General features: G+C 48.0%; 1 protein-coding gene across 1 annotated transcript in view; it reads left to right on the forward strand.

Annotated features, from left to right (window-relative positions):
- Window positions 1-25,813, forward strand: part of TENM4 (teneurin transmembrane protein 4) — a 257,467-nt gene that overhangs the window by 180,480 nt on the left and 51,174 nt on the right. The window contains exons 14-18 of the mRNA XM_065936475.1: window positions 2,281-2,542; window positions 5,094-5,361; window positions 8,195-8,338; window positions 10,450-10,699; window positions 20,659-20,891. Coding sequence (XP_065792547.1) covers window positions 2,281-2,542; window positions 5,094-5,361; window positions 8,195-8,338; window positions 10,450-10,699; window positions 20,659-20,891 — 1,157 coding nt within the window. The remainder of the gene's footprint in view (window positions 1-2,280; window positions 2,543-5,093; window positions 5,362-8,194; window positions 8,339-10,449; window positions 10,700-20,658; window positions 20,892-25,813) is intronic.

A 25,813-nucleotide genomic window follows, 5' to 3' on the forward strand; every position in this document is an offset into this window, starting at 1 on the left:
AAGTCAGGCTTTGGAACCTGGGAACCCAAATCTGAGGGCACCATCTACCAAGAGCAAGATCTGATGCCAGTTCAGTGCAAAACCCCTGCAGCTTCTAGAAGGGGGAAGACCAACCTGGAGCAATGAGGCTAATCCTGCTGGTTGTGTTTATCTGGGATGAAAATGAGGTCCTGTGGCGGGGTCTCAAAAACCAACTGTACAGGTAAACATTGGATTGACTTAAGAGTAATGGCCAAGGAGGAAAGAACTTAGGGTGTTTAGTGTACAGTCCATTCAGAAGAAATTGACAGTGTCACTCACTCATGCCTTCATTCCGTAAACTATTCGTATAACCATGAAACACTGGATTAAGTTTGGAGAGACTGAGCGAAATCGGTGTCCCTGGGTCTGAGAGTGAATGTGGGATTCCAGTGCAGTGATGTGGGCTCTTAGGGGGAGTGTACATGGTGCAGAGGGGACCCAGGGAGGGGACTGGAATCCTGAGTGGGCCAGGAGTTAGCAGAAGCCCTCCACCCAAAAGAGCAAGATGAGGACAGGCCTTGGAAATGCATCGTGAGAGTAAGAGCTGAAGGGCTCTGTCCGAAGGGACTTCAGAGCTGGGAGGAGGCAGGTGGACAGCATCAGCGTTTCCAAGCCCTAGAAGACTGTCCAAGACAGAGGCAGACTAGTTTGAAGTCACCCCAGCAGGAAGAACAGGCCTAGTGGCTAAGGCGCTGTAAGGAGAGGAAGCCAGGCTCACTCCCCTCCCCCAGAAAAGTCTTAACAGCCAGAACTAACCAGAGATGAGACAGTCCTGCTGGGGGCAGAGCATCTCCTCATCACTGGGAATTTGGTTCCTTGGTGGTGATTCTGCGGAAGGAAGTACAGCATCAGATTCAGAGAGAGGACCAGGTCAGATGGCAGTGAAATTCGCTTCCAGTGAGTCAGCTGTTACTTGATTTTGAACTTTCTGTTTTGACGGGGGTGGGTCTGAATTAATCTTGTTGCACATTGAACGTGAGGTCTTAGGAAGCAGCTGCACGCTCTAGTTGACAAAGCAGACCCAGCCTGGGGAACTAGGGACATACCTGGGCTTACCGCTGGGCCCCCTTTCCCATCTTTTATAACGTGAGCTCACCTGGTCTCTGACCACAAAGCTGCAGAACCCCCAGCTCAGACACTGTATGAGGCAGTGTCAGAAACATGGGGTACAAATGGGAACTCAGTTTCCTGGGATTTTCAAAAAAAAATAAAAGTTCCATGCCAAGGCTTAATGGTGAGTACCCTGCCAGGTTTGTCTGCAGGTGATGGGAATTAAGATGCTTGAGCCAAAAGCAGAGCTGCCAACAAGTGCCCGGCCATCCCAAAGGGAGATGAACAAGGGCTGGGTGACCACCTCTCAGTGACACTGCCACAGAGCTCTCATCTCGGAGTTTGGGACCCTGTCTTCTGGTTCCCCTTTCACTTAAGTTACAGTGATTCTAACTGTGCCCTTCTCTAAACTACTTCAGTTTTGTAACTCCAGAAGCCTGATTGAGCATCATAATCAGAGTTAAAATTACTATTGTTATTGTTGTTTAGTCACTCAGTCATGTCCAACTCTTTTTTGACACCATGGACCTGTAGCCTGCCAGGCTCCTCTGTCCATGGGATTTCCCAGGCAAAAATACTGGGGTGAGTTGCCATTATCTCCTCCAAGGGGTCTTCCTGACCCAGGGATCGAACCTGGGACTCCTGCACTGGCAGGCGGATTTTTTACCACTGAGCCACCAGGGAAGCCCTAAAATTACAGAGGAGTCGTAGAATCTTAATGACTTAAGAAGAATTTATTGGAACCTTTACGTTTTACAGATGAGACAGTTGAGAATCAGAGAGGCTAAGTGACTTACCAAGATCACACAGTAGCCTGTGGCAGAGCCAGGACTAAGCTTAGGCTCCCTAATGCCAGGGCAGGGTTTGCTCTGCTTTATCTGATAAATTTTCGCTGGGCTTCAGCTCTAAGAAGCCGTAAGTACCAGGAGCACCACAGCAGAGGCTCATCAGCGGTCCTGTGTCCTGGAAAATGGTTCTCCATAGCAAGTTATTATTTGGTCTTGGCAAATTCTCTGTGGTGAATCACTTTCAAAAAAATAATGCCTTCCGGGATCCAGGTCACTGTGCTTGACTGCGGTCTGGTCTTTGAGGTGTTAGGGTCTCCCTCAGCAAGCGCTGAGACCCTTTGGTGTAATTTTTCCTCCTTTCTCTGCCCCTCTCCTCCTTTGACTGCCGCTCCTCTCCTTCGCACCCTCCCCTCCCAAACAGCTTTGACCTGGTCACCAACGGTGGCGTCTCCATCATCCTGCGGTTCGAGAGGGCCCCCTTCATCGCACAGGAGCACACCCTCTGGCTGCCTTGGGATCGCTTCTTCGTCATGGAAACCATCGTCATGCGGCACGAGGAGAATGAGATTCCCAGCTGTGACCTGAGCAGCTTCGCCCGCCCCAACCCGGTCGTGTCTCCTTCCCCGCTGACGTCCTTTGCCAGCTCCTGTGCAGAGAAGGGCCCCATTGTCCCGGAAATCCAGGTACACCCAGGTTTCTGAGCTGCATTTCTCCATGCTTTTATTTCATTTAGGGGGTGGGGGAGGATCTCAGAGACAGAGGACAAAGAGAGCCATCAACCCACCACCTGGAACCTGATGGCCAAGACCCCACGGCGGGGTGGTGTCAGGCTATGACGACCACCCCCTTATGCATTTAATAGACTTGAGTCCTGTAAAGTGCCTGGCATCCTCCAACATAGAATAAATCCCCACTCCCTCTCCACTCTGCCATCCACTTCACTTCTACGTCCCCTTTCCCCAACTTCTGGTGTCTTCGTTCTCTCGTTATTTCTGTTAAAAATAGCAATGATAATTTCCACCAAGAGGAGTGAGACAGGAGGTCCCAAATGTTCACATCACACTGAAGAGTAAATGAGAAAATGTGTATGAGATGCCTTACACAATATCTGGCACCTACTAAGTGCTCAACAGATTTTAACCAGTATTATGATGGAGATTATTTTACACACTCCACCTTCAGGCCAGTTAATGAATGCTGTGGCTCAAATCCAGGCATGTAAGTGCTTTACTCCATTATCATTAAAAGGAAGTAATTTGGAAAAATGCATTTTAATCTGCTAGAAATCAAGATAGATTCTTTGCCTCACATAGCTGTGTGGAGTTGAATTTCTTTTGCCATCTGGGCCCAGTTTCTCATGGCAGAAAGGAAGGCTGGGGAGGACAAGGGATGACAGTGCGGAAGCTGGGGGAGAAGCCCCAGCCATCCCACCGGCCTCACGAGGGCTCTGGCAACTAGCAGCTTAATGATCTCCGGTGTCGGGGCAGCGGGGCATTAGATGTGTCCCTATGTGTATTTCTTGCCCGGCTAAGCAGGCACATCTCTCTGCCGTGCCCTTCAGACACAGCCCACAGGAAGGAAATGCAGCCATTTGGGAATTCTCGTTGCACCCACGGGTTGAAGCCTCACTCCTCTTCAGAGACTCAGCGCCTGTCTTCTATCTCCACCACCAGGCTGACCTTTCTTAGGAGATGGTTGTCGGTGGAGATGGAGCTTGCTGGAGAGGGGTGGTTTGTTACTCAGCCCTGGTTTGGCTCCAGCAAGATAGCTTCCCAGGAACAGGGACTTTGGAACACATGAGGTGAAGGGTCCCTCTCCTCTTTACAATGCTCCCTGGGCTGAATGTCTACAAGCCTGGCTGGGTCACAAACCTTGCCTATTATCAGATATCATGAAATACATGATATCTGGGTCTCCCCAGTCCTGTCATTGGCTAGCCTTTGCAAGTACAGGGAGATGTGCATTTTAAAGGGTATGTTATGGAAAGTATTAAAAAATATGTATGAGCGCATCCGGATGGCACTCAAGCCCTGCTTTACCTAGAACTTGTGAGCTGAAGCTGGGGAAGATTGCTATTGTATAGGCCCCATCCCGGAAACATCATGTGTTCAGGAGAATGAGTGCCAGTGAGAATTCATTCCCGTCTATGACATGGGCAGAAAGGAAGAGGCCTTTCTTTGTGAAGGCCCGGTTCCCCCGTGAACACGAGAGTAAAATAATCACTGTCCTTTTAATGGATACGTTAGCCTCAATTGATTTGACGTCCCCTTCTTGAAACAGAGCCCAGAGCATCAAGCCGATAAAAGTTCTGCCCTTCAGCCACGTGCCTGGGCGTATTGGCATTTCATTTCAGTGTCCTGTCTTGGAGCCGAGCCCTCCGCACCAGGGGGTGAAGCACTGCCTTCCCCACCAGGCTGCTCCCCTGGCACAGCCTTGGAGCACGCAGGCTCCGAGCAGCCCGTCTGCCCTCTTTATGCTGGTGAGCTGGGGCCGTTCACTCCTGTTCCCTGGCAGCCTGTACTGCCAGCCCTACCTAATGGCTCCATCAACATCTCGTAACCTCTGTTTACCTTCCTGAAGAGGAAAGTCACTTGTAACAGACCTTACCTTAGGAAGATTTTGAGAGAGTAGCAGTTCTTCTAGTTGAGACAGCTCTCCACATTGATCCCAGGGCACGGTCTGTCTTCACAATACCCCCTGCTTCCAGCAGCAGCAGCCACCACAGCCATAGTACCATCATCCCGCTTAGAGACATTTACTGAGTTATGTGCTGGGCAGTTTATATACGTGACCTTCCCTGGTCCGCAAACTAACCCAGTGAGGAAACTGCAACGCAGAGGTTTCGTGGGTCTTCTGGGATGACACAGCAAGTGAATGAGAGGTGACATTAAGATAAGTATTTTTTACACGCGTTATCTTATCCTCTCACTGATGCAGTGAGTTGAGCATCATCATCCCTGTTGAAAGGAGGAAGAACCAGAGGCTCGAGGCAGGGATGCACCACTTGAGAGTGCACCCCGGACGCCAGGCCTCTGACTCTTGTCTTCCGCCCCACTCCCTCCTCCCTCCTCCTCCCGCTCCTCTTTGCAGTCTGCTTTCTCCTCCTCCCCCTTCCCTCTCTTCCTTCTCTGCTTCCTCCTGTGCCCCTCCAACACCCAGAGTCTGTGGGGCTGTGGCCGCCTCCCCTCTGCCAGTGATTCCGTGACCGTCACCCACTGTGATCTGTCTCTCCAGGCTTTGCAGGAGGAAATCGCCATCTCTGGCTGCAAGATGAGGCTGAGCTACCTGAGCAGCCGGACCCCCGGCTACAAATCTGTCCTGAGGATCAGCCTCACCCACCCCACCATCCCCTTCAACCTCATGAAGGTCCACCTCATGGTGGCAGTTGAGGGCCGCCTCTTCAGGAAGTGGTTTGCCGCCGCCCCAGACCTGTCCTATTACTTCATCTGGGACAAGACGGACGTCTACAACCAGAAGGTGTTCGGGCTCTCAGAGGCCTTCGGTAAGCCTCCCCACCGCAGGGCCCAGCGCCGTCCTCAGGAGACAGGAAGGTTTGGGGGAATGGGGCTCTCGGCCCTCTTCCCTTGTCTCTCCTCCCTCCCTTTTCCATCTCAGAAATGCCTAAGGTCTAGTTGGCCGCTAGGAGTTGTCAGTGACCGTCCACGACCTAAAAGAATGTACTCAAAGGACTGCACGTGGAAAATTTGACCACGGGTTGCATGCATGCCTACTAAGTCAGTTCAGTCGTGTGTGACTCTTTTAAGACCCTATGGACCATGGCCTACCAGGCTCCTCTGTCCAAAGGATTCTCCAGGCAAGAATACTGGGGTAGGTTGCCATTTCCTCCTCCAGAGGATCTTCCCGACCCAGGGATCAAACACACATCTCTGATGTCTCTCTCCTGCATTGGCAGGCAGATTCTTTACCAATAGCACCACTTGGAAAGTCCAAGAAAGAGGGTTACAAAACCAAAAAGGCCCTTGAAGAGCACTTTGGTGGCATAGGATGAGCTAAAAGAGGCTGGTGCCACAGAGACAGAGCCTTGTAGACATTGTCCCAGTCCCCCCACAGTCGTAGGGCCTGAACTGACCCTGAGCTTACTGGAACTTCTGGGTTCTTCAGTTTTGTTGAGGTTCAGGAGCTAAGGTTCTTCCCTCATAAAAATGGCTTCTGGGCCTCTTTACCTCCTTTCCAGTCTGTCTCTTTGTTACTGTTATTGTTGGTTTGTTTTTGTTGTTGTTCTGAGATGTAGCAGAAGGTGACCACAGCCTCACCTGCAGTCTCCTCCCCAGTGAGACCTCAGCTTGCTCATCTCAGCTCCTGGGTTAGAGCAGGGTCCCGGGCAGGATTCAGAGCTGGACTCACAGCAGTCCTAACCGCCGCAGAACTAATCCTCCAAGCACTTAGAGTAACAGCCCTGGAACTATCTTCTGACCTTGGTCCTTACTCCAGTTTCATTCCCTTTCTAGATTCAGCAAAGGCAGAGTGAGGAGGCAGAGAAGAAGTAATGTAAAAAGAAAGGAGAAGAAGGGGGAAGGAAGCAAGGCAGGCAGGCCACAAGAGGGTCTGTTGAGCCTCTGCTCCGGGGGGGTGATCTCTCTGTATATTGATATCTCAGTTAATCCTCACAGCCGCCCTGTGAGTCAGAAAGTGCCCTCCTGTTCTGAATGAGGAAGCTGAGGCCCAGAGAGGTGAGGGGACTTGCCAGGGCCACACAGGGAAGGAGCTGGGCCAGATTTTCCCCAGAGCTCGCCTGCAGTTTTGCATTCCGCCGCCTCCCCACTGGGCACACTGGGAGCCAAGATGCTGTCCCTCACTGTTCCCGGTCCCTTCTGGAAACCAAGCTGCTCCTGTGCTCTCTTCAGAAACAGTGAAGCCTTGCCACCTCTTCAGGTGACGTGAGAGCACTGGGTGCCCGCCAGCCGGTCCTGGTCTCGCTGCACAGACGCTGGGGCTGAGGCTTGCTTTCCTGAGAGGACTGGGGACCAGGAAGAAGCAGAGTGTGGCTCCTGGCGGGACTCACGGTCACACCAGGAGGAGGTCACAGGAGCACGTTCCAGTTCATTCCGCCTGCCCTGGGGAGCCAGCAGTCTCTCCTGGCACCTAAAGGAAGCTCTAAAGAGCTGCCCAGGTGTTAATTCCCATCTTGAGCGTGTGGCAGGGTATTGCCCCCTGGAAAGAAGTGTCTGCCCAGAAAGATGCTTGGAAGAAACGGCACTCCTGTCTCTGCCAGTTCCTTTCCATAGGGCGGTCACAGGGCTTCTTGCAAACCCAGCCTTGGGGAGCCCTCCATGGTTAGCCTGCCCCACAGTGATCCCCTAAGGAGGCCTGCATCTATGAAACAAAAGTGAAACTGGAGATTTTCAAGTTTTGAGACCTCAGAGCAACTTCCAGCTTTCAGAGGACCCTAGAGGAGCTCATTTTCCATGTATTCATTATCAGTGATTTTGAAAATTTTTTTTCCTTGTTCAAGTATTTCCATGTTCATCAATAAAAATGTGATAAATGGGCCAAAAAATAGAAATAAAGTGATCCATATCCTGTAAGCAAATAAAACTAGTTCTTAACATTAAAATTTATTTTCTTTTTTCATGCATAGTTTTTTTTACCATAGATTTAGTACCATATATAACCAGTCCTTTAACTCAGCATTACCCCTTAAGCACTTTCCATGTCACCCATGATCTTCATAACCACAGTTCCCAGTGGCTGCATATTCCTTGAGTGGATGCACTTGCTTTGCTCAACCTCTCATCCCCTTTCAACCTTTAGGTTACTTCCAACTTTCCACTATTATGAATAACACTGCATGAAGACTTTAGTACCTAAAGTACTTTACATACTAAAGACCATTTCCCTGGAATCCGTTGACGTGGGTCCTTAAAGTATTTAGAACATTTGTTTAACATTTCCTAATGATGTACCAAGGTCTTACCCTGTGGCTCAGATGGTAGAGTCTGCCTGCAAAGCAGGAGACATGGGTTCGTTCCCTGGGTTGGGAAGATACCCCTAAAAGAGGGAATGGCTATCCACTCCAGTATTCCTGTCTGGAGAATTCCTTGGACAGAGAGGACCCTGGTGGGTTAGAGTCCATGGGGTCGCAAAGAGTCAGACATGACTGAGCGACTAACACTTTCGCTTCACAATGAGGTCCCATCGCTCTGCAAAAAAGGACGTTCAGCCTCAGCCTCCCTGGGCTAGTGTTGCACATAGATCTAGTTGTCACTTAGGAATCTGATCCTTCTTTGTTTTCAAACCAAAGACAAGCAGGGGCCTTGCATGCAGAAGAAGAGGCTTTACTCACGTGTACGTTTTGTGCCTTTTTTTCCCTACAGTTTCCGTGGGTTATGAGTATGAATCCTGCCCAGATCTGATCCTGTGGGAGAAAAGAACAGCAGTGCTGCAGGGCTATGAAATCGATGCTTCCAAGCTGGGAGGATGGAGCCTGGACAAGCACCACGCCCTCAACATCCAAAGCGGTGAGCAGATTAGTAGAATTCCAGGAGCCAGGCCCTGGTGTAAGACTTGTCTCATGTGCTTTGTTCGCTGTGAGGCAAAACCACAGGCAAATTCCACAGGCTCACGTGTGATCCACTGGTCAGAAGGCTTAATACAAATACTCCTTGGCGACCTGCTCTGTACTGTCACTGCTGAGCACCGGGGATACAGAAGTGAAGGGCTTCAAGGGCTGACGCTCTGGGCAAGACAAACACGTCTCAGGCAGTTTGCACACCATGCCATGGATGGTGCCGTCACAGGGTGAAGCGGGGAACACTGTGGGGGTGCAGAAGAGAAGCCCGTAACTCAGCTTCTTGGTTCAGCAGGTTGTCTCTTTGGAGGGAACTTCCAGGGGTCTCCAGGGGTATCCAGCATTATCGGTGTATATCAAGCAGGAAGAACATTCTGGGCAGAGAGCACAGTCTGTGCCCAAGCACTGAAGCCTAAAAGAGGAGTGACTGGAGAGAAGGATCATTGTGCTTTGAGCAAAGGGTGAAATGAAGGGAGTAGCAAAAGCCGGAGTCGGGGGCCTGAGCAGCTGGAGTCCCAGGTAGGAAGATTAGGACTTTCGACTCCACCCAGAGGCAAATCTCAAGCCTCTGAAGGGTTTAAAGCATGAAGTGACACCGTCAGATCTGCGTTTTAAAGGTTATTTATTATTTATTTCCTTTTGGTTGCAGTAGGTCTGAGTTGCTGCCTGCAGGCTCTCGCTAGTTGTGGCGAGCTGGGGCTGCTCTTTGTTGCCATGCGCGGGCTTCTCATTACGGTGGCTTCTTTTGTTGCAGAGCACAGGCTCTAGGCTCATGGGCTCAGTAGTTTTGGAACATGGACTTAGTTGCCTCGCAGCATGTGGGATCCTCCCGGACCAAGGATTGAACCCTCTGTCCCCTGCACTGGCAGACGGACACTTAACTGCTGGTCCACCAGGGAAATCCCAGAGCTGTATGTTAGATAGCTCCCTGGGACTGTGTTTCAGGATTGGACAAGTAAATATGGTGATGATGTCAGATCTCTCTTACCTAAGCTGTAGGTGCAAGAATGCCCATCAAAGCCACTGCGTTTGCGGGGCAGGGATTGACAAACTCATTCTGAAGTCTGTAATAAAATTAAAGATTTATAAATAGCTGTGGCACTCTTTAAAATAATAAGAACAAAAAAGAGGCACTTGCCAGATGTTAAGCTATCTTAGGAAAACCGTAATGTGGTGCTATCACAGAAACAGATAAACAGATCCCACGGGATAGAACAAGGTGTCCAGAAACTGACCTGTGAGTAGTTAGAACTCGGTTTGGTCATGAGTGTCAGAAAAGCCAAAATAACTGCAAACAAAAGTCTGGAGGTGAATGAAGTCCAGGGCTAGGTTAGACTGAGTCTCCTTCAGGCATTTCTATGAACATCTCTCAGTATCTCCTCTATGTCAGGTTCTGTGCTAGGCACTGAGATACAGAGGGGGAAGGACATTGTCTCCACACCTGAAATGGTCTCACTGTAAAGAGAGAACAGATAAGTGCAATAAAGAATTCTGTGCGGCGCCATTAACACCGAGGCAAGAGCCTCCACCTACAAAAAATCACTACTTGCTGAAGCATACAATGATGCGTACCTTTTTAGTAATAAACTATTTTTTTAAATAAGGTATGTGACTTCGGGTTTTTTAAGACAGAAAGCTATTGCACCCTTTAAAAAAAACAGTTCTGTGCTGTGATGGAGACACAAACTTGGCCCGTGCGGTGTGTACAGTTTATTTGAGAGGCGGTGAAGCTGAATGGTTCAGAGCCGGGACTCAGAAGTGCTTCTCCTATCATCTGTGTGATGTCAATATGTCAATATGTGATGTCAGGGGTCCCCTGTCAATACCGGGAGGGTAACAGCACCCGTCTTACAGCCTTGTCATGGGAATCCTATCAGCAGAGCAGCGTGTCCTATCCAGGACAGCCTGGGTTTCCTTACGGGCTGAGGCAGCCTTGGGAGCTGGGTCTGGAAGCGGTGGGCAGGGATCTGGCATCCTTTGCAAAACCGGGGTGACCCTGCAGCCACAGGGAGAGCCGCCCACAGCCCCATCAGTGACTCCGCTCCTCTGCCCTCATCCCAGGCATCCTGCACAAGGGAAACGGGGAGAACCAGTTTGTGTCTCAGCAGCCGCCTGTCATCGGGAGCATCATGGGCAATGGGCGCCGCAGGAGCATTTCCTGTCCCAGCTGCAACGGCCTCGCCGACGGCAACAAGCTCCTGGCCCCCGTGGCCCTCACGTGCGGCGCCGACGGCAGCCTCTACGTGGGAGATTTCAACTACATCCGAAGGATCTTCCCCTCCGGGAACGTCACCAACATCCTGGAGCTGAGGTATGTTCGGTGAGGCCTCCCTCGCGGTTCCTGGCATGTCCCTTCGCCACCCTGCGAGCCCACCTGGCAGGACCCACTGGCCCGAGAAGGGGGCAGAACGGAGCCTGCCTGGTTGCTTCCCAGAGGCTGAGCTGTGAGCTGGAGGCTCCGAGGCAGCCAATGCCGCTCTCCACGGGACAGGTGCAGACAAATTACCTTGGGGAAGGGGAGGCACCCTTGCTGTCCAGATAATGGAGGAGGCGGCCAGCCACTGAGTTTGACTCCTTGGAAGCCCTTCAGTCTTCTTCCTGCTTCCTGGCACCAAGCCCATTGAAATGCATCGCATGAGTCTTTTTAAAAGGACAAGGGAACAAATAGGGAGAACAGTATGGAGGTTCTTTAAAAACTAAAAATAGAGTTACTGTATGATCCAGCAATCTCCCTCTTGGGAATATATCCAGAGAAGATTCTAATTCAAAAAGATAAATGTACCCCAATGTTCATAGTAGCACTATTTACAATAATCAAGACATGTAAGCAATCAAAGTGTCCATTGACAGAGGAAGACATGTAAGCAATCAAAGTGTCCATTGACAGAGGACTAGATGAAGATACATACACACACACACACCACACACACAATGGAATATTAGACCTAAAAAAGAATGAAATAATGTCATTTGCAGCAACATGACTAGACCTAGAGATTATCACTCTAAGTGAAGTAAACCAAAGACAAATATCATATGGTATCACTTATATGTGGAACCTAAAATAGTGATAAAATAGATTTATAAAACAAATATATTCAGAGAAAACCAATTTATGGTTATCAAAGAGAAAAAGTAGGGAAGGGATAAATTGGAGCGTGGGATTAAAATATATACACAGTTATATATAAAATAGATAACCAACAAGGACCTACTGTATAGCACAGAGAACTACACTCAATATCTTGTAATTATGTATAATAGGAAAGAATCTAAATGGGATTATTTTTGATTCTGAATCACTTTGCTGTACATCTGAAGTTAAGACAACTTTGTAAATCACTATATGCCAATAAAAATTAAATAAATAAATATAAAGTTTATGTAAAAAATAAAGGACAAGGGGTGATTATCATGAACTAGGCCCCCGTGCCAATGTTACCCAGCCTGGCCCTGTTCCTTAACAGACATCAGGAGTTGGGGGCGGTTCTCTGCAGCGGCCCGGTGCTGAGAGAAGGCCCACGGGCTGCTCCTCGGGTGTGTGTATGCGACAGAGCCAGCTGTCGCCTTTCCCCATTCTGACCATGAGGGACGGAGCACGGGCACTCCCACCGCACAGGGAGGGGCCCGGTGTGATGGACATCTCCACACCCCCTCAGACGAGACACTTGAGAAGCAGGGCGCTGTCACAGCCTGGGATCCAGGATTCCAGGGGAGCTGTGGTTGGTGGGAGATGGGGGAGCCCCACCCTCCCTTTCAGGAGAAACTGTACCGGGTTTCTCACGACTGTTTCACAGTCTCTGCCCATCTGCCCATCTCCTGGGCTGGAGTCCCTGTGAGCGGGATGGGCCCTTGAGCCGGGAAGTAACCAGGGGAAAAGGAAACTCTCTCTTGCAAGGCCTCTTCAATTTGCCTGGTGTTAATATGACCGCTCTGCAAGATTATTTTGCTATTATTTACTGTTAATTTTTACTATTGCCCTTGACAAATAAGATAAAGGAGACTCAGGGAATTTAAGGAGCCTGCCCAGAGTCCAGCTTGGCAGACCCAAACCCAGAAGGCCATCACACAGCTCTGCCTCGCCAAAGCGTCGTCACGGGGCCCAGTGGGGGCCACCTTGGCTGAGTGACATGTATACTTATTCCCAGAGGTGAGTGCCCGCTGAGAGCCCCGCTCTGCAGGGCACACAGGAGAAGAGGGGAAGGCTGGCCGACTGGCCACAGCCGTCACAGCCCTGCAGACAAGAGCAGTGTTCACCCACCCCACCCGAGGAGGGACAGAGGAAGCGGAGGGTCTTTGGTCAAAAAAAAAAGCAGAAGCTCACATTCTGCAGACTCATAGGAAATCAGACATCAGGCGGAATGAGAACCAGGCCATTGACAGGAGAGTCTCTGCCCATTTTTTTTTTTTCTCTCTTTTATGAGGTTGACCAGCATAGATACCTGCCAGGGAAATGAGAACCCTCGAGTGTATTTGCTTTAGTCGACTAACTGCTCATATTGTCTTTCTCTTTCCTGTGCCTTCATGGAGAGAGAGCCATAGGCTAGGGGTCAGCCCACCTTGGCGGAGAAACTAGAACTGGACCACTTACCCTCTCTGGACTTCCATTTTCACATCTTTTAAATAAAAGACCCCACTTTCCCTGTCTCCCTGCCATAGTTATAGAGAGATCATGGAGGATAGTATGTAAGGAAGAAAGGAGGAAAGTACATTGGGGGGAAAAATAATTTATTGACAGGTTATCATCTCAGTATATTTCCTTCCCGTCCTCTTTCCCAGGACTGTTTCTCTGTACCACCTTCTCCCCTGTAAGGAGAATGTAGCTCCAATTCTCTGTTCTATTAGGAGGACGAGCGTGGTGGGCCACGCAGGTCTGGGTCACTCTCGGTAGGGCAGCGTGCACACAAACAGAGACACAGCAGTGAGCGTGTGTATCTCTGAGAGCGCGTCTCTGGGCAGGGGAGGAATCGACCATGTCAGCCTCCGTCTTAGCCCTGGTGCAAGCAGCCACCCGGGTCAACTGCATCCTCTCCTGCTAGAGTCAGCAGTGTTGGTGCAGGTGAAACCACGCCGCTTCTGCGATATGTAGCTGCTTATAAGTGAGCTCACTGACAAGTAATATCCAATATGAAATATATCAGTGTCAGAGCTGCTAAGTCTTTATTTATTACAGTATTGTACAGAACCGTTGCTGTCAAGTTTTCGGGCTGCTAATAATGCTTCTAACCCTGTTGCTAACACTTCATTCTTTCTTCTATTCCCTGCTCTCCTGTCTTCTGTCAGAAATAAAGATTTCAGACATAGGTAAGCCAACCAGCGGAGAATTTCCTGTCTCTCCCTGCCTTGTTGCATGCTGTCTGGTAAGCTGCACGTGTCAATTTCAGATCGCTCCATGGCAAATGACTCCTCTGTGATTGGATCTGATTGGGAGTACATCGGCTACAGTGAAAGAAAGTCATTAATAATGGTGAAGGCGGGTAGGGAGAGCCTGAGCTCCTTTCATCTCTGGCACAGCGCAGCATTTATTTTGGTAGTTTGTGGACATGACAGGCTGAGTAATAGGGGGAAATTTTTAACCTTGGCAGAGTAATTTGCACACCCTAGTCTGATTATCCTGAGAATGAAGGAGGAGATTATCCCCACTGTGTTGAGTGACTTGGAGGATCACAGTGGGAACGCCGTGAGAAGGACTCAATCAGGCAGAGATCCTGGCAGAAGACAGGCTTCAGATTCATCCGTCTCTGGGCATTCCAGGTGCCTTGGGTTTGGAGGCTGGGACACCAAGGGACCCCTCCAGGAGGTCTGCCAGCAAAGACAGAATGGGGGAGGATGTTCAGATCGTAAACACCGCCCACAGGGAGCAGCCCCCAGACAGGAACTTTGTCACAGAGTAGCTCTGTTACATAGGCTCCCGGTGACCCTGCAGCAAGCAGGAGTGGTCCTTGTCAGACACACCGACGCCCCCGGTCTGCGGCGCTCGTCCAGCTCCTACGGGACGGTCACCTCAGAGTCGCCCGCCTCACACACGTCTGGGTGACTTGGCAGTAGCCGTGGCACGTGCGGTGTGGCTCTCAGTTACCCGTGTGGGCGCAGATCAGACTGGCATGTGGGCAGGCACTTACTGAGATAAGGACAGCAGAGAGTCAGGCAGATCCCAGTCCAACAGTGATTATGTCCATGTCTGTAAAATTATAGTAATAACATGGCAATCATATATGTTCTTTTAAGATGATAGTAGTAATATGTAGAAGGCACTTACTGTGTAATAGAAAGCAGGTTAAGCGTCTTACATAGATTATACCAACGCACCCCCAGACCACCTTTGAAGTAGTTCTTCATGATACATCCAATTTACAGATGAGGAAACCGAAGCTCTCAATTGTGTGACCTTGAAAAACTGTTTAAATCTATCTGAGCGTTAGTTTCTAATTTGAAGATAATAAAATCTCCCTTGGAGATTGTTGTAAGGAATACAGAGGATATTTATAAAGTATCTAGCATTGTGCCAGGCACTCTAATGAGTTATTATTTTTATTATTGTTATTAGTACTATTATCATCATCATAACAATTAGATGATGATGATTATGTCGCTGTCTGTCCTGAAAAGTAATTCAATCTTCTTGCAACCAAAGACACATATATTAAAGTAAATTAAATAGAATTTGGGAACAAAAGAAAAAAGGAGAAAACACATATATGTGATTACACATCAGATAAGACTCTGAGCTTCCTAGCAGTCAGATTAAACAGAGAAGCATAATTGTTTTCAGGGTTTACGTTACCAGAAATGGGAAAATATGCCCCCTTCTCAGAGGAGGAGTATTTTTCCTGACACTGAAATAGAAGAGAGATATTCAAAGAATTTAGTACGGATGTTACTAAACTATGAACTGATAGGTGCCTCAAGTTCAGTTTTTTAGAAAACACAGTACATTTCATATGAAGATCTTGGATGAAAACTAGCACTTCCCATTAAAACCTCCAGTCAGTGGTGGTGACTGCCTGGGTCACAGCTAGGAGACCGGGGGACCTAGCTGGCAAGACTCAGAAGCCTGGGTGCTTGTCCAGCTTTGCTGCATATTTATGTGGCCTTGGGCTGGTCACGCAGATTTTCAGGCTTCCAGCTGCATCATCTGTAAATTGAGAGCCGTGATTTTGGTGCCTTTGGTTTGTGCTCTTAGTGACCTTGTGATGTACCCGGGGTGTGAATTCAGAGCTGGGTTCTGCCCTCTCCCGATTCATTGTTTTCTCAGGTGCTGAAACCTGTTTTGAAAGTGAACCAAAGTAGAAGGGAAAAGTGAAATTTCTTTCTGCCTTCCAGTTTTCAAAGACAGTCAGGAGGGAGAAGACCTGGGCTCCAGCTCTGATTTTAACTGGCACCTGGATATTGGCAAATCCCTCCCTCTCTCAGAGCTTTAGTGTTCCCATCAGTAAATGCCAGAAATGGAATAAAGAAATTCTAAAATTCCATCCTCTTAGTCTATTAGCATTTACTGTTCCAGCTGCTTCAAGGAACTGGAGGCTCAGGCTAGGACTCTTAGCCTGTGTGTGTCTCTTCTTTGGCCTTTACAACCTTAATTCAGCCCACCACACTGAGCATGCTCAGCAGAGAGACCCCCATTCCCTTGAGCATCGTCTTCCCTGCCTTCCTTGAGGGATTAAGGATCCTCACCTCCCCCCAGAGCTCTCTTCTAGGCTCATGGAGGAATGTTTGAAGTCTGTTGTTCAGAAGTACATCTGAACTCAGATCTCCATCAAACCCAGCTACACATACTATGTTAACTCGAAGAGAGCCTTTAGTTGCCTCAGAAAATAGGTTAGACAGACAGTATTAAGTATGACATACTGGTGTTTTTCATTGTGCAGTAACATAAATGTTCTGGAGGTTTCTCAAGGTGACCAGCTGCCATTAATTGGGCTTTTATATTTTTTAATGGAGCGGACACTATTCTCAAGGTTTACATCCTTCATACAATTTTGTCCTCAAAGTAACCCTTGGAAGTAGCTATGATTATACCTATTTCTCGGATGAAAAATAATTGAGGCTCAGAGTAATAATTTGCCCAAGGTCACCTATCACGTGGGTGACGGGGCTGGTATTTGAACCCCTATCTGTGTGGTTCTAGTGCTCAAGCTCTTTCTACTAGTTCCAGGAACCAGTGGATCAAGGTCTGCCAAGGCTACTACATAATGTGGTCAAAGGACACCCCTTTGCACAAGGCAGGTCTTATACTGAAGGAGAGGGAAAATCCCCATTCAGAAGCAGGGGATAGGTTGCCTTTGGTGCCAAGAGACTCCTGGACTCACAGCTCCTACTAGGAAATTCCCCACATTGTCCAGATAGAGGTCAGAGTAAGGCCCACTGCAGCTCATTTACTTCAGGATTAATACCCTATCAGTTCAGTTCAGTCACTCAGTCATGTCCGACTCTTTGCAACCCCGTGAATACTTTATAGCGCCTAAGATTTTGTGTAATTTCCAGAGGTACCAGGGTTATGTTTAAGGAAGTAGGAAAGAATGCAGGTCTCCAGGAACTCTTGCCCAGACTCTGGCAGCAGAACTGTGAGCCTGCTCTGTGCCCAGCCCTGCCCAGGATACTGGAGATCTGAACCGGATCAGACAGGGTCTCTGTCAACAGCACCGGGCCTGGAGTCTCAGCGGTAGGCCATCTCCCATCTCTCACATCTATGGTTTGCAAAGTATTCTAAGGAAGGCCCACCTCCTCCGGGTACAGTTAAGCAACATCAGCATCCCCTGAGAACTCGTTAGAAGCGCAGACTCTCAGATCACACCCTGAACTACGGAGCCAAAATCTTCATTTTAACGTGATTCATGAGCACATCAAAGTTTGAAAAGCTCTGCTCTTCCAAAGCCAGCTGGGCCTCAGGAGCAACCAAGTGATCTTCAAGCGACAGATGCCCAGGCCCTTCAGATGGGTGAGGCTTTTTTTAAAAAAAGAAAAAAGTTTTCCAGGTGAATCTGATGTGCAGCCATGTTGAGAACCATCACCCTACGATCCTTAGCAGTGGGTGTTTCCTGTCTGTAATCCCAGAGAAGCCGATAGGCATTTACTCACTGATTCATAAAGTCAGCAGGCCTTTCTGGAACACTGACTCTGTACCAGCTCAGGGCTAAGCAGCAGGAATTTGAAGCCTGGCTCTGGCCCTGCCCCTAAAGAGTCCAAGATGTCCTTGAGGAATCAGACAGCTAAGCAGAAAAGGGTCTTAAGGTGCTGGAGGCACTGAAAGTGTAATGTGCTGAGAGTCTGGCGGAGACACAACAGAAGAAGGAGGGGAAAGCAGGGACCCCAGAATCCAGGAGAGGTAGGCATTCCAGGTGAGGTGATGTTGGAGCTAAGTCCTCAGAGACGAGCAGGCACCCTGGGCGAGAAAGGCAGAGGAGCTTTCTAGGCGCTGAGGAGCAGCGCGGGGAAGTGGAGCGAACACAGACTCTGGCATCCAGCAGATCAGAGATAAATACCATCCTGCCACTTAGCACTTTCTGGCCCTGCTCAAGTTTCAGGTTTCTAAACATCTCTCATCTCAGGTTTCTAAAGCAGTTTTGTTTTTTTTTTTAAGCACCTGCCTACTATGGTTATTTGTGATGAAAAGGAGGTTGTGCGTATAAAAGGCTAGCACCATGTCTGGGACAAGCAGGCGCCCAGAGATGGCAGCGGATGCTTCCGTACCAGCAGCCCGGGGATCCCCAGCTCTGCCCCCAGGACTGGGGGCACTGCTCCTGGGAGAGGTCCAGGTTCCACTCCCAGTGCATGTGGCCTGAGGAAGAAGCTAGCGGAAGGTTGTCCAAGAGCTCTGCCAACTCGAAAGGGCCGTTGAGCTGGATCATTTCATTTGAAGCTGATGATAAGGCTGTGAGCAAAGCAGGGCAGGGACGCCATCGTCTGACAGCCGAGGAACCCACCGCTTGAACCATTTAGGTGGCCTGTTGAAACTAGAACCCACGTTCTCTCAGTTCAAAACTGGGGCTCGTTCCCTTATGCTTACCTGACGAAACCCCAACCTCAGATTTGTTCTGGGGCACAAAGAGGGGGCCACTGAACAGTCTGCCAAATGCCACCCTCTTCTGGAATTCACCGATCTGAGAAACATCACCTAAATGGCACCTCTCTGGGTCGGTGCAGGAAGACATGAGCCAAAATCTCAGGATGGGGGGCCTCCTCTCAGTGGACAGGGACCCCCCATATTCCTCAAGGACCTAGATTCTGCCTTGGTGAATAGCACTTGTTTATTACGGGTGATACGAAAAGAAATGAAAAATTGACCTCCAGCTGTCATCAAGAATCAGAAAGCTCAAGGCTGCCCCTGCATTGCAGAGTAGGATCTAAGGTCACTGCATTTTATTTAGCCAAAATCAGTGTCGTCTGGGAAAATTAAATCTGTCACATGTTATAGGGCAAGTCACAGGGGACATGTCCAGATAAACAGGACATCTCTCCTGTTACCACCACTCCTAAGAGAGAAGTTACAAGAAAGCTAAGTAATTTGATTGAAAATACTGTTTAAATAAACTAAAAATGGAGATCTCATTCTCTTAATGGCTGCTGCGGGCTAGAAAAGCATCAAGCTGAACATTGGAAACACAGAAAAGAATAAAATCCCATCTCTCCCCATCAAGTAGTGACAGGACTGGGGAGACAGAGTGAAAAGTGAAAGTGTGTTGAACTCTTTGCAACACAAAGAGCTTCAGGCTGATTCTTCACCACCTGAGCCACCAGGGAAGACTTTGGGAGGCAGATACATAAGTAAATAGCCAGAGCATTGTATCCTGTAACCCAGATACGGAAAGATAAGGGTCTCAGTGCATAGGGAAGAAAGGCTGCAGGAGGTTTGACAGAAAAGGTGCCGTTTGAGCTGACCCCTGAAGAGTGAATAGCAGTTCAGCAGGCTGAGAAGGGGAGGATATTTTTTGTCTGAGGGACCAGTTGTCAGGATGGCTGATGACAAGTGGTGAGGGAATGGCCTAGACAGGGAAGAAGTTGTGAATCATTACTCCCTGATAGCAAAGCTCAGGCTTAATAAGAGATACCTACTCTGTAGTCCTCCCCAAAGACAAAAACAGACATAATGACTAGTAATTAAAATAATAATTATGATTATCAAGTGCCTACCGCGGGCTTCGCTGGTGGCTCAGATGGTAAAGAATCTGCCTGCAATGCGGGAGACCTGGGTTCGCTCCCTGGGTCGGGAAGATCCCCTGGAGGAGGGCATGGCCACCCACTCCAGTATTCTTGCCTGGAGAATCCCCACGGACAGAGGAGCCTGGCGGGCTACAGTCCCTGGGGTCACAATGAGTTGGACGCAGCTGAGTGACTAAGCAGAGCACACACAGCACTGCGTGCCATGCACTATGCTGAGTCTTTTTCACATATAATTTATATAACATTTTATTTAATGTTCCCAATATACCAGCAAGGTTCACACACCCATTTTGCAGATGAAGAAAACTTGAGGCTCAGGGGACCAGGTCAGTTGCCCAGGTTTCAGAACCACACAAAGTGACAGAGCTAGACATGGAACCCAGACTGATCTGAACCCAGAGCCTGCGCAGTTTTTCCTGCCCCGTCCCTGGAGATGCTGTGCCTGGAGATGCCGCCTTGTCTGCGTCACCTCTCTGTACAGTCCCCGTCTAGCTTCCCTCTCCTCCGTCAGTGCATCTCGCTCTTTGTGGCTGTTATCACCAGCACAGCTCCCCTGTTCTGTTTCTTCTTGCCTGGCTGTTGCTGCCAATTACAGACTAATCTTGTAGTTCATTTGTGTCTGGCTGCAGAAAGGAGACTACTGGGCCCCTGATAAGTATAACATGAGTGTCAAAGGAAGACGCCGTTGACACTGGCTGCAGTCCAGTCTGACTGGAACCTTAGCAGTCCATCCCAGGATGGGGGTGGAGCTGTTATAAAAGCTGCTTGGGGGAAGACCTTGTGTGTTGCTTTGTTTAGTTTTGAAGTGTTTTTTAAAGTCAGATCCTTTCGTGTCTCTGGTCTGGATTTACAGACCACCTTTGGTCAGCCTCACGGATAATCTTTTTAAAGAAAACACAGGCATCGAACTGTTGGCTGGGCATGACAGTCATCAACAAGAAGCTCTTGCACTCGTAGGAAAGGCCAACCGCAGAGGTCAGAAAAATTGGGGATCCGTTACCCTGAAGAGGGACATTGTCCCCTTTTGGGCGTAATCTCAAGTTGTGTATCTCTGGCTGCCTGTCAGGAAAGAGGAAAGTGCTCACCGACTGGCCTGTCCTTGTTTTCCAGTCACAGTCCAGCACACAAATACTACCTGACCACAGACCCCATGAGTGGGGCCGTCTTCCTTTCGGACACCACCAGCCGGCGGGTCTTCAAGATCAAGTCCACAGTGGTGGTGAAGGACCTCGTCAAGAACTCTGAGGTGGTGGCGGGGACAGGTGACCAGTGCCTCCCCTTCGATGACACTCGCTGCGGGGATGGTGGAAAAGCCACGGAAGCCACACTTACCAACCCCAGGGGTAAGGCTTTGCTTTCAAAACTCTCTCAGTAACATTCATAGGGGTAGCTCCATTTCCCAAAGGTAAACCTGTTTATCATTGCAAAAAAGTTGGAAAATGCTAAGAACTCTACAGAGGAAAGTTTAAGCTGTCATAATTCAACCTGCCAGAAATATTCCCAGTTAATATTTCCTGTCTTTCCCACTAGCCTTTTTTCTAAGTGTTTGTGCATAACTAATGCTCACCAGAAACAAACCAAATTAAGTCACATTAAACAAGCTGTTTCAGTAACCTACTTTTTTTTAAGTGATATATCACGAATATTTCTTCATGTCATTAAAGAGTCTTCTATGAATTTGCTTTTAATGGCTATATAGTATTCCACCCAATGGATGTCCCGTTATTTATCAGCCCCCTCCTGTTGAATATATATGCTGCATTTCATGTCATTGTTTGATTTAAAGAAAAAGTGGTAGTATATCATCTTTGCACATGTTCATGTCCTATAGGATGGGTTAACTTTTAAGTTTCAATTCTGAGTCCTTCAAAAAACTGGACCTCTTCACACCCACAATTACCTTCCATTTACTCATTCAGCAAGTATTTGCTGAGTATGCAGTGCACTGTGCATACATAGATAAGTTCATTATAGCAGAAAAATAAAACTTGAATGTGAATCACTGAGATGGGAGAGGAGCAGAAGTGCTCCCTGGGGTGCAAGAAGAAAGAACTGTGCATTGAGAGTCCAGAGCCAAGGGAGGCCCCTGTGCCCAGAAGACTGGGAAGGCTTTTTGGAGGAGAAGCCATCGTTGTCAGCAGACATCCATCAGCTCGTGTTCAGCGTGCTGCAAGCCCTAAAGCCAGTGACCTATGGTGTCTAGGCCACAGGGTCCTTGTCAATAAAATAGGAGTAATAATATCTTCTGTGTCTACCTCCTAGAATTGTTCTGAGAGTCAAAATTAATATGTTTCATATGATGTCCTATAAAAATGTCATGAGCAATAGTTTTCTTAAGTAGTGCCAGGTTTCAGGGCTTGGTTTCAAATGTGAACTGCAGACTTGTGAAGTCAGGCAGTCCTGTATTTAAATTCAGACAGTGCTGCCTAATGGGAACCCCTGGTGGCTCAGCTGTAAAGAATCTGCCTGCAACGCAGATGCGGGTTTGATTCCTGGGTTGGGAAGACCCCCTGGAGAAGGAGATGGCAACCCACCCCAGTACTCTTGCCTGGGAAATCCCATGGACAGAGGAGCCTGGAGGGCTACAGCCCATGGGGTCACAAAGAGTCAGACATGACTTAATGACTAAACCACACCACGACTGCCATTGCCACCTAATAGCTGTGTGACTTTGGGTGAGTTGTTTAACCTCTCTGAGCCCCATTTTCCCCCTCTAAAGAGAAATACACTGTGCAGTTGTAGTCCAGATTAACTGTTAGGAAGAATGTAAATACTTGCTTAGGACAGTGGTACCAGGCACATGATAAACATCTCATAAATGGTAATTCCTATTCCTGTTATATTGTATGTACAGAATATCATGTATCATTCCTAATTTGTCTCTACCACAGGTAGTAACTCCATGGGGTAAGTTTTGTGACACTTGTGGTTAATCTCCTTCTGAATTACGATTTCCTAATACTGAGAGAGTAGCCTGGAGTGGAAAGAATACCGGGCTTGCACTCAGGGAGCCTGCGTTATGATTTTGCTCTGCAGCTCCCGGCTCTGGGGCCTCCTCTTCTGGGCCTCAGTTTTCCTTTAGTAAATGTGCAGCTGGGGCTAAATGGTCTGTGAGAGCCCGTTTGGTGGCAACGTTCTATTCTCTTAAAATTAAAAGTTTTTTTTTTTTCTGAGAATTTTTATTCTCTCAAGATCTTTTCTCATTTGCTCCACATGTGTGTGTTCTCCACCCTTCGCTCACACACACACACACACACACACACACACACACACACACACACACACACACACACACACACACACACACACACACACACACACACACACACACACACACACACACACACACCAATGTAGTGACAGGGAAGTTGCCCCAAAGCCTGTAATTAACCCAGATAGAAATGACAAGAGTGCCAGGATTTGCAGACACTGTGCAACAGGGAGGAGAAAAGATGTCCATCTATTTAGCACAACAAAAGGAGAAAAAAAAATGAAGTCATTAATCAGGGCACACATCACTTCTATTAGCCTGTGCAGCCAACTCTGTAAACAAGAAACCCAGTTGTTCGTGGAGCATTCATCAGTCCCACAGCAGATGGAGGAGAAGAACCAAGCACAGCCACACGGACAAGAAAGCGCCTGTCCTAAGCGCCTGTGCTTAAAGAGTGAAATGAGTCTATATTCTAGGCAGGGACAGAAGGAGGACGTCCCCCGCTCTAAGGCTGCCGGTCCTCCACGTGAAATCACTGTCCAGCCCTGAGCAGCCTAAGGCAGCGGGCAGGAGGAGCCACAGCTCCTGTGGGTGTTCATCACGCAGAGGCCCTTGGCTGTCTTCACCCCACCCTCTTGATGGATCATAGACCTGTGGGCCCTTGAGAACAAGCAGAGTGGGTTTCATGTTCTCATAATTCTAAGTCATTATAATAATTGCGGGCTAACTATTACAGGTCAGATGTTTTATCCATGCGTTTTATCCATGAAAAAACTGGGACTTGGAAGTGCAGTGACTACCCCAAAGGTTATATAACTGCGAGGCTTTATAACTTTCAACGTCTCCACCTCTGTGAAGCTTTTTCTGACCCCTTCTTTCAGTTCCTGCCCCCAGAGAAAACAAGATGAAACTGACCAGAATCTCCTTTATTTCCCTGTGAACTGCCCTGGCTTCTGTTGCTCCCTGAGTCCAAAGTCATTCCTGTGCCCCTCATCTAGACCGTGTGATCCTCAGGTGCACACCCTGTCTGTCTCTCAGCCCCAGGACCCCTCAGCGGTTCACACTTCTATAGGGTATGTCTGACTCCTCTGATTCTAGACGTGTGGTGTCAGTATCACCCGTGAGCCTTTGTCCTAGTCCCAGCCACCCTGTGAGTTATTAATGGTATTTCCGGGAGTGAGACCAAGCAGATGTGTGTGTATAAATACATGTATTTAAAGATTCTTCAGGTGATTCTTATCCATATCACTAGTTAAGAAGTCCTCACTTACTAGAGTGTTTCTCAAACTTTGATTTATATCATTTTACATCATTATCACCCAGGATACTGGTCAAAAATACAGGTAGATGTTCAGGCTGCACTGGAGATTTTGTGAACCAGGTACCTGGGGTAATAGTGCATTTTAGCTAGCTCCCAGGTGATTGTCATACACATCCAAAAGTGAGAAATACAGATCTAGAACAATCTTTTCATTTCATAACTAAGAAAACAAATGCAAGGACATCTAGTGACTTGCCCAAGGTCACACAGGTGGCCCTGGAGAAAGTCAGCAGGTGGGATATTCTAGCAAATGGAGGAAATGAATGTTGAATAATTCATTGTGCCTTTTTTAGACATGAAATTCACCAATATTCCCTACACAAATCCAAAGGGTTCTTTTTTAGGCTGTATAATTCTTTTTTTTTTTTTTTATTTTATTAGTTGGAGGCTAATTACTTCACAACATTTCAGTGGGTTTTGTCATACATTGACATGAATCAGCCATAGAGTTACACGTATTCCCCATCCCGATCCCCCCTCCCACCTCCCTCTCCACCCGACTCCTCTGGGTCCTCCCAGTGCACCAGGCCTGAGCATTTGTCTCATGCATCTCACCTGGGCTGGTGATCTGTTTCACCATAGATAATATACATGCTGTTCTTTCGAAAAATCCCACCCTCACCTTCTCCCACAGAGTTCAAAAGTCTGTTCTGTACTTCTGTGTCTCTTTTTCTGTTTTGCATATAGGGTTATCGTTACCATCTTTCTAAATTCCATATATATGTGTTAGTATGCTGTAATGTTCTTTATCTTTCTGGCTTACTTCACTCTGTATAATGGGCTCCAGTTTCATCCATCTCATTAGAACTGATTCAAATGAATTCTTTTTAACAGCTGAGTAATATTCCATGGTGTATATATACCACAGCTTCCTTATCCATTCATCTGCTGATGGGCATCTAGGTTGCTTCCATGTCCTGGCTATTATAAACAGTGCTGCGATGAACATTGGGGTGCACGTGTCTCTTTCAGATCTGGTTTCCTCGGTGTGTATACCCATAAGTAGGATTGCTGGGTCATATGGCAGTTCTATTTCCAGTTTTTTAAGAAATCTCCACACTGTTTTCCATAGTGGCTGTACTAGTTTGCATTCCCACCAACAGTGTAAGAGGGTTCCCTTTTCTCCACACCCTCTCCAGCATTTATTGCTTGTAGACTTTTGGATAGCATAGGCTGTATAATTCAAAAATAACCAATGAGACTAAAATAGTAATAGAGAACTCCCTGGTGGTCCAGTAGTTAGGACTCTACACTTCCACTGCAGGGAGCCTGGTTCGATCCCTGGTCAGGGAACTAAGCCAAGCCACATGGCATGGCCAAAGAAATTAAAAATTAGAACAGAATAATATCAAATAGTAATAGACTAGAAAAGCGTGAGGGATAATTGTCCTGGAAGAAAAGAAAAATTATTGCCATCAAGGGGATTTGATGCTTATAATTTCAGGTCTTCAGAAGTAGGTTAATTTACATAGTCCACCATTTTGACATTGAAATGTTCCTCCTTGCCACTACATCTAGTGCTTGACTCCCAGCAGTTATGAGTCTAGATTTTGTGGATGACTGAGATGATAAGTAAATATCTCCAGAGGCAGCAAGGTAGAACAACCAGAGGCCTGGAGAATCTGAAGACCTGGATGCTGATCCCTGTTGTGCAAGCCCCTAGGCAGCTGTCTCCTCATCTTCAGAGAGGAGATGAATGTCGTGGGGAAGATCTAATCAAATCACAGAGGAGA

This window comes from Muntiacus reevesi, chromosome 5, assembly GCF_963930625.1.
Source record: "Muntiacus reevesi chromosome 5, mMunRee1.1, whole genome shotgun sequence".
Classification (NCBI taxonomy): domain Eukaryota; kingdom Metazoa; phylum Chordata; class Mammalia; order Artiodactyla; family Cervidae; genus Muntiacus; species Muntiacus reevesi.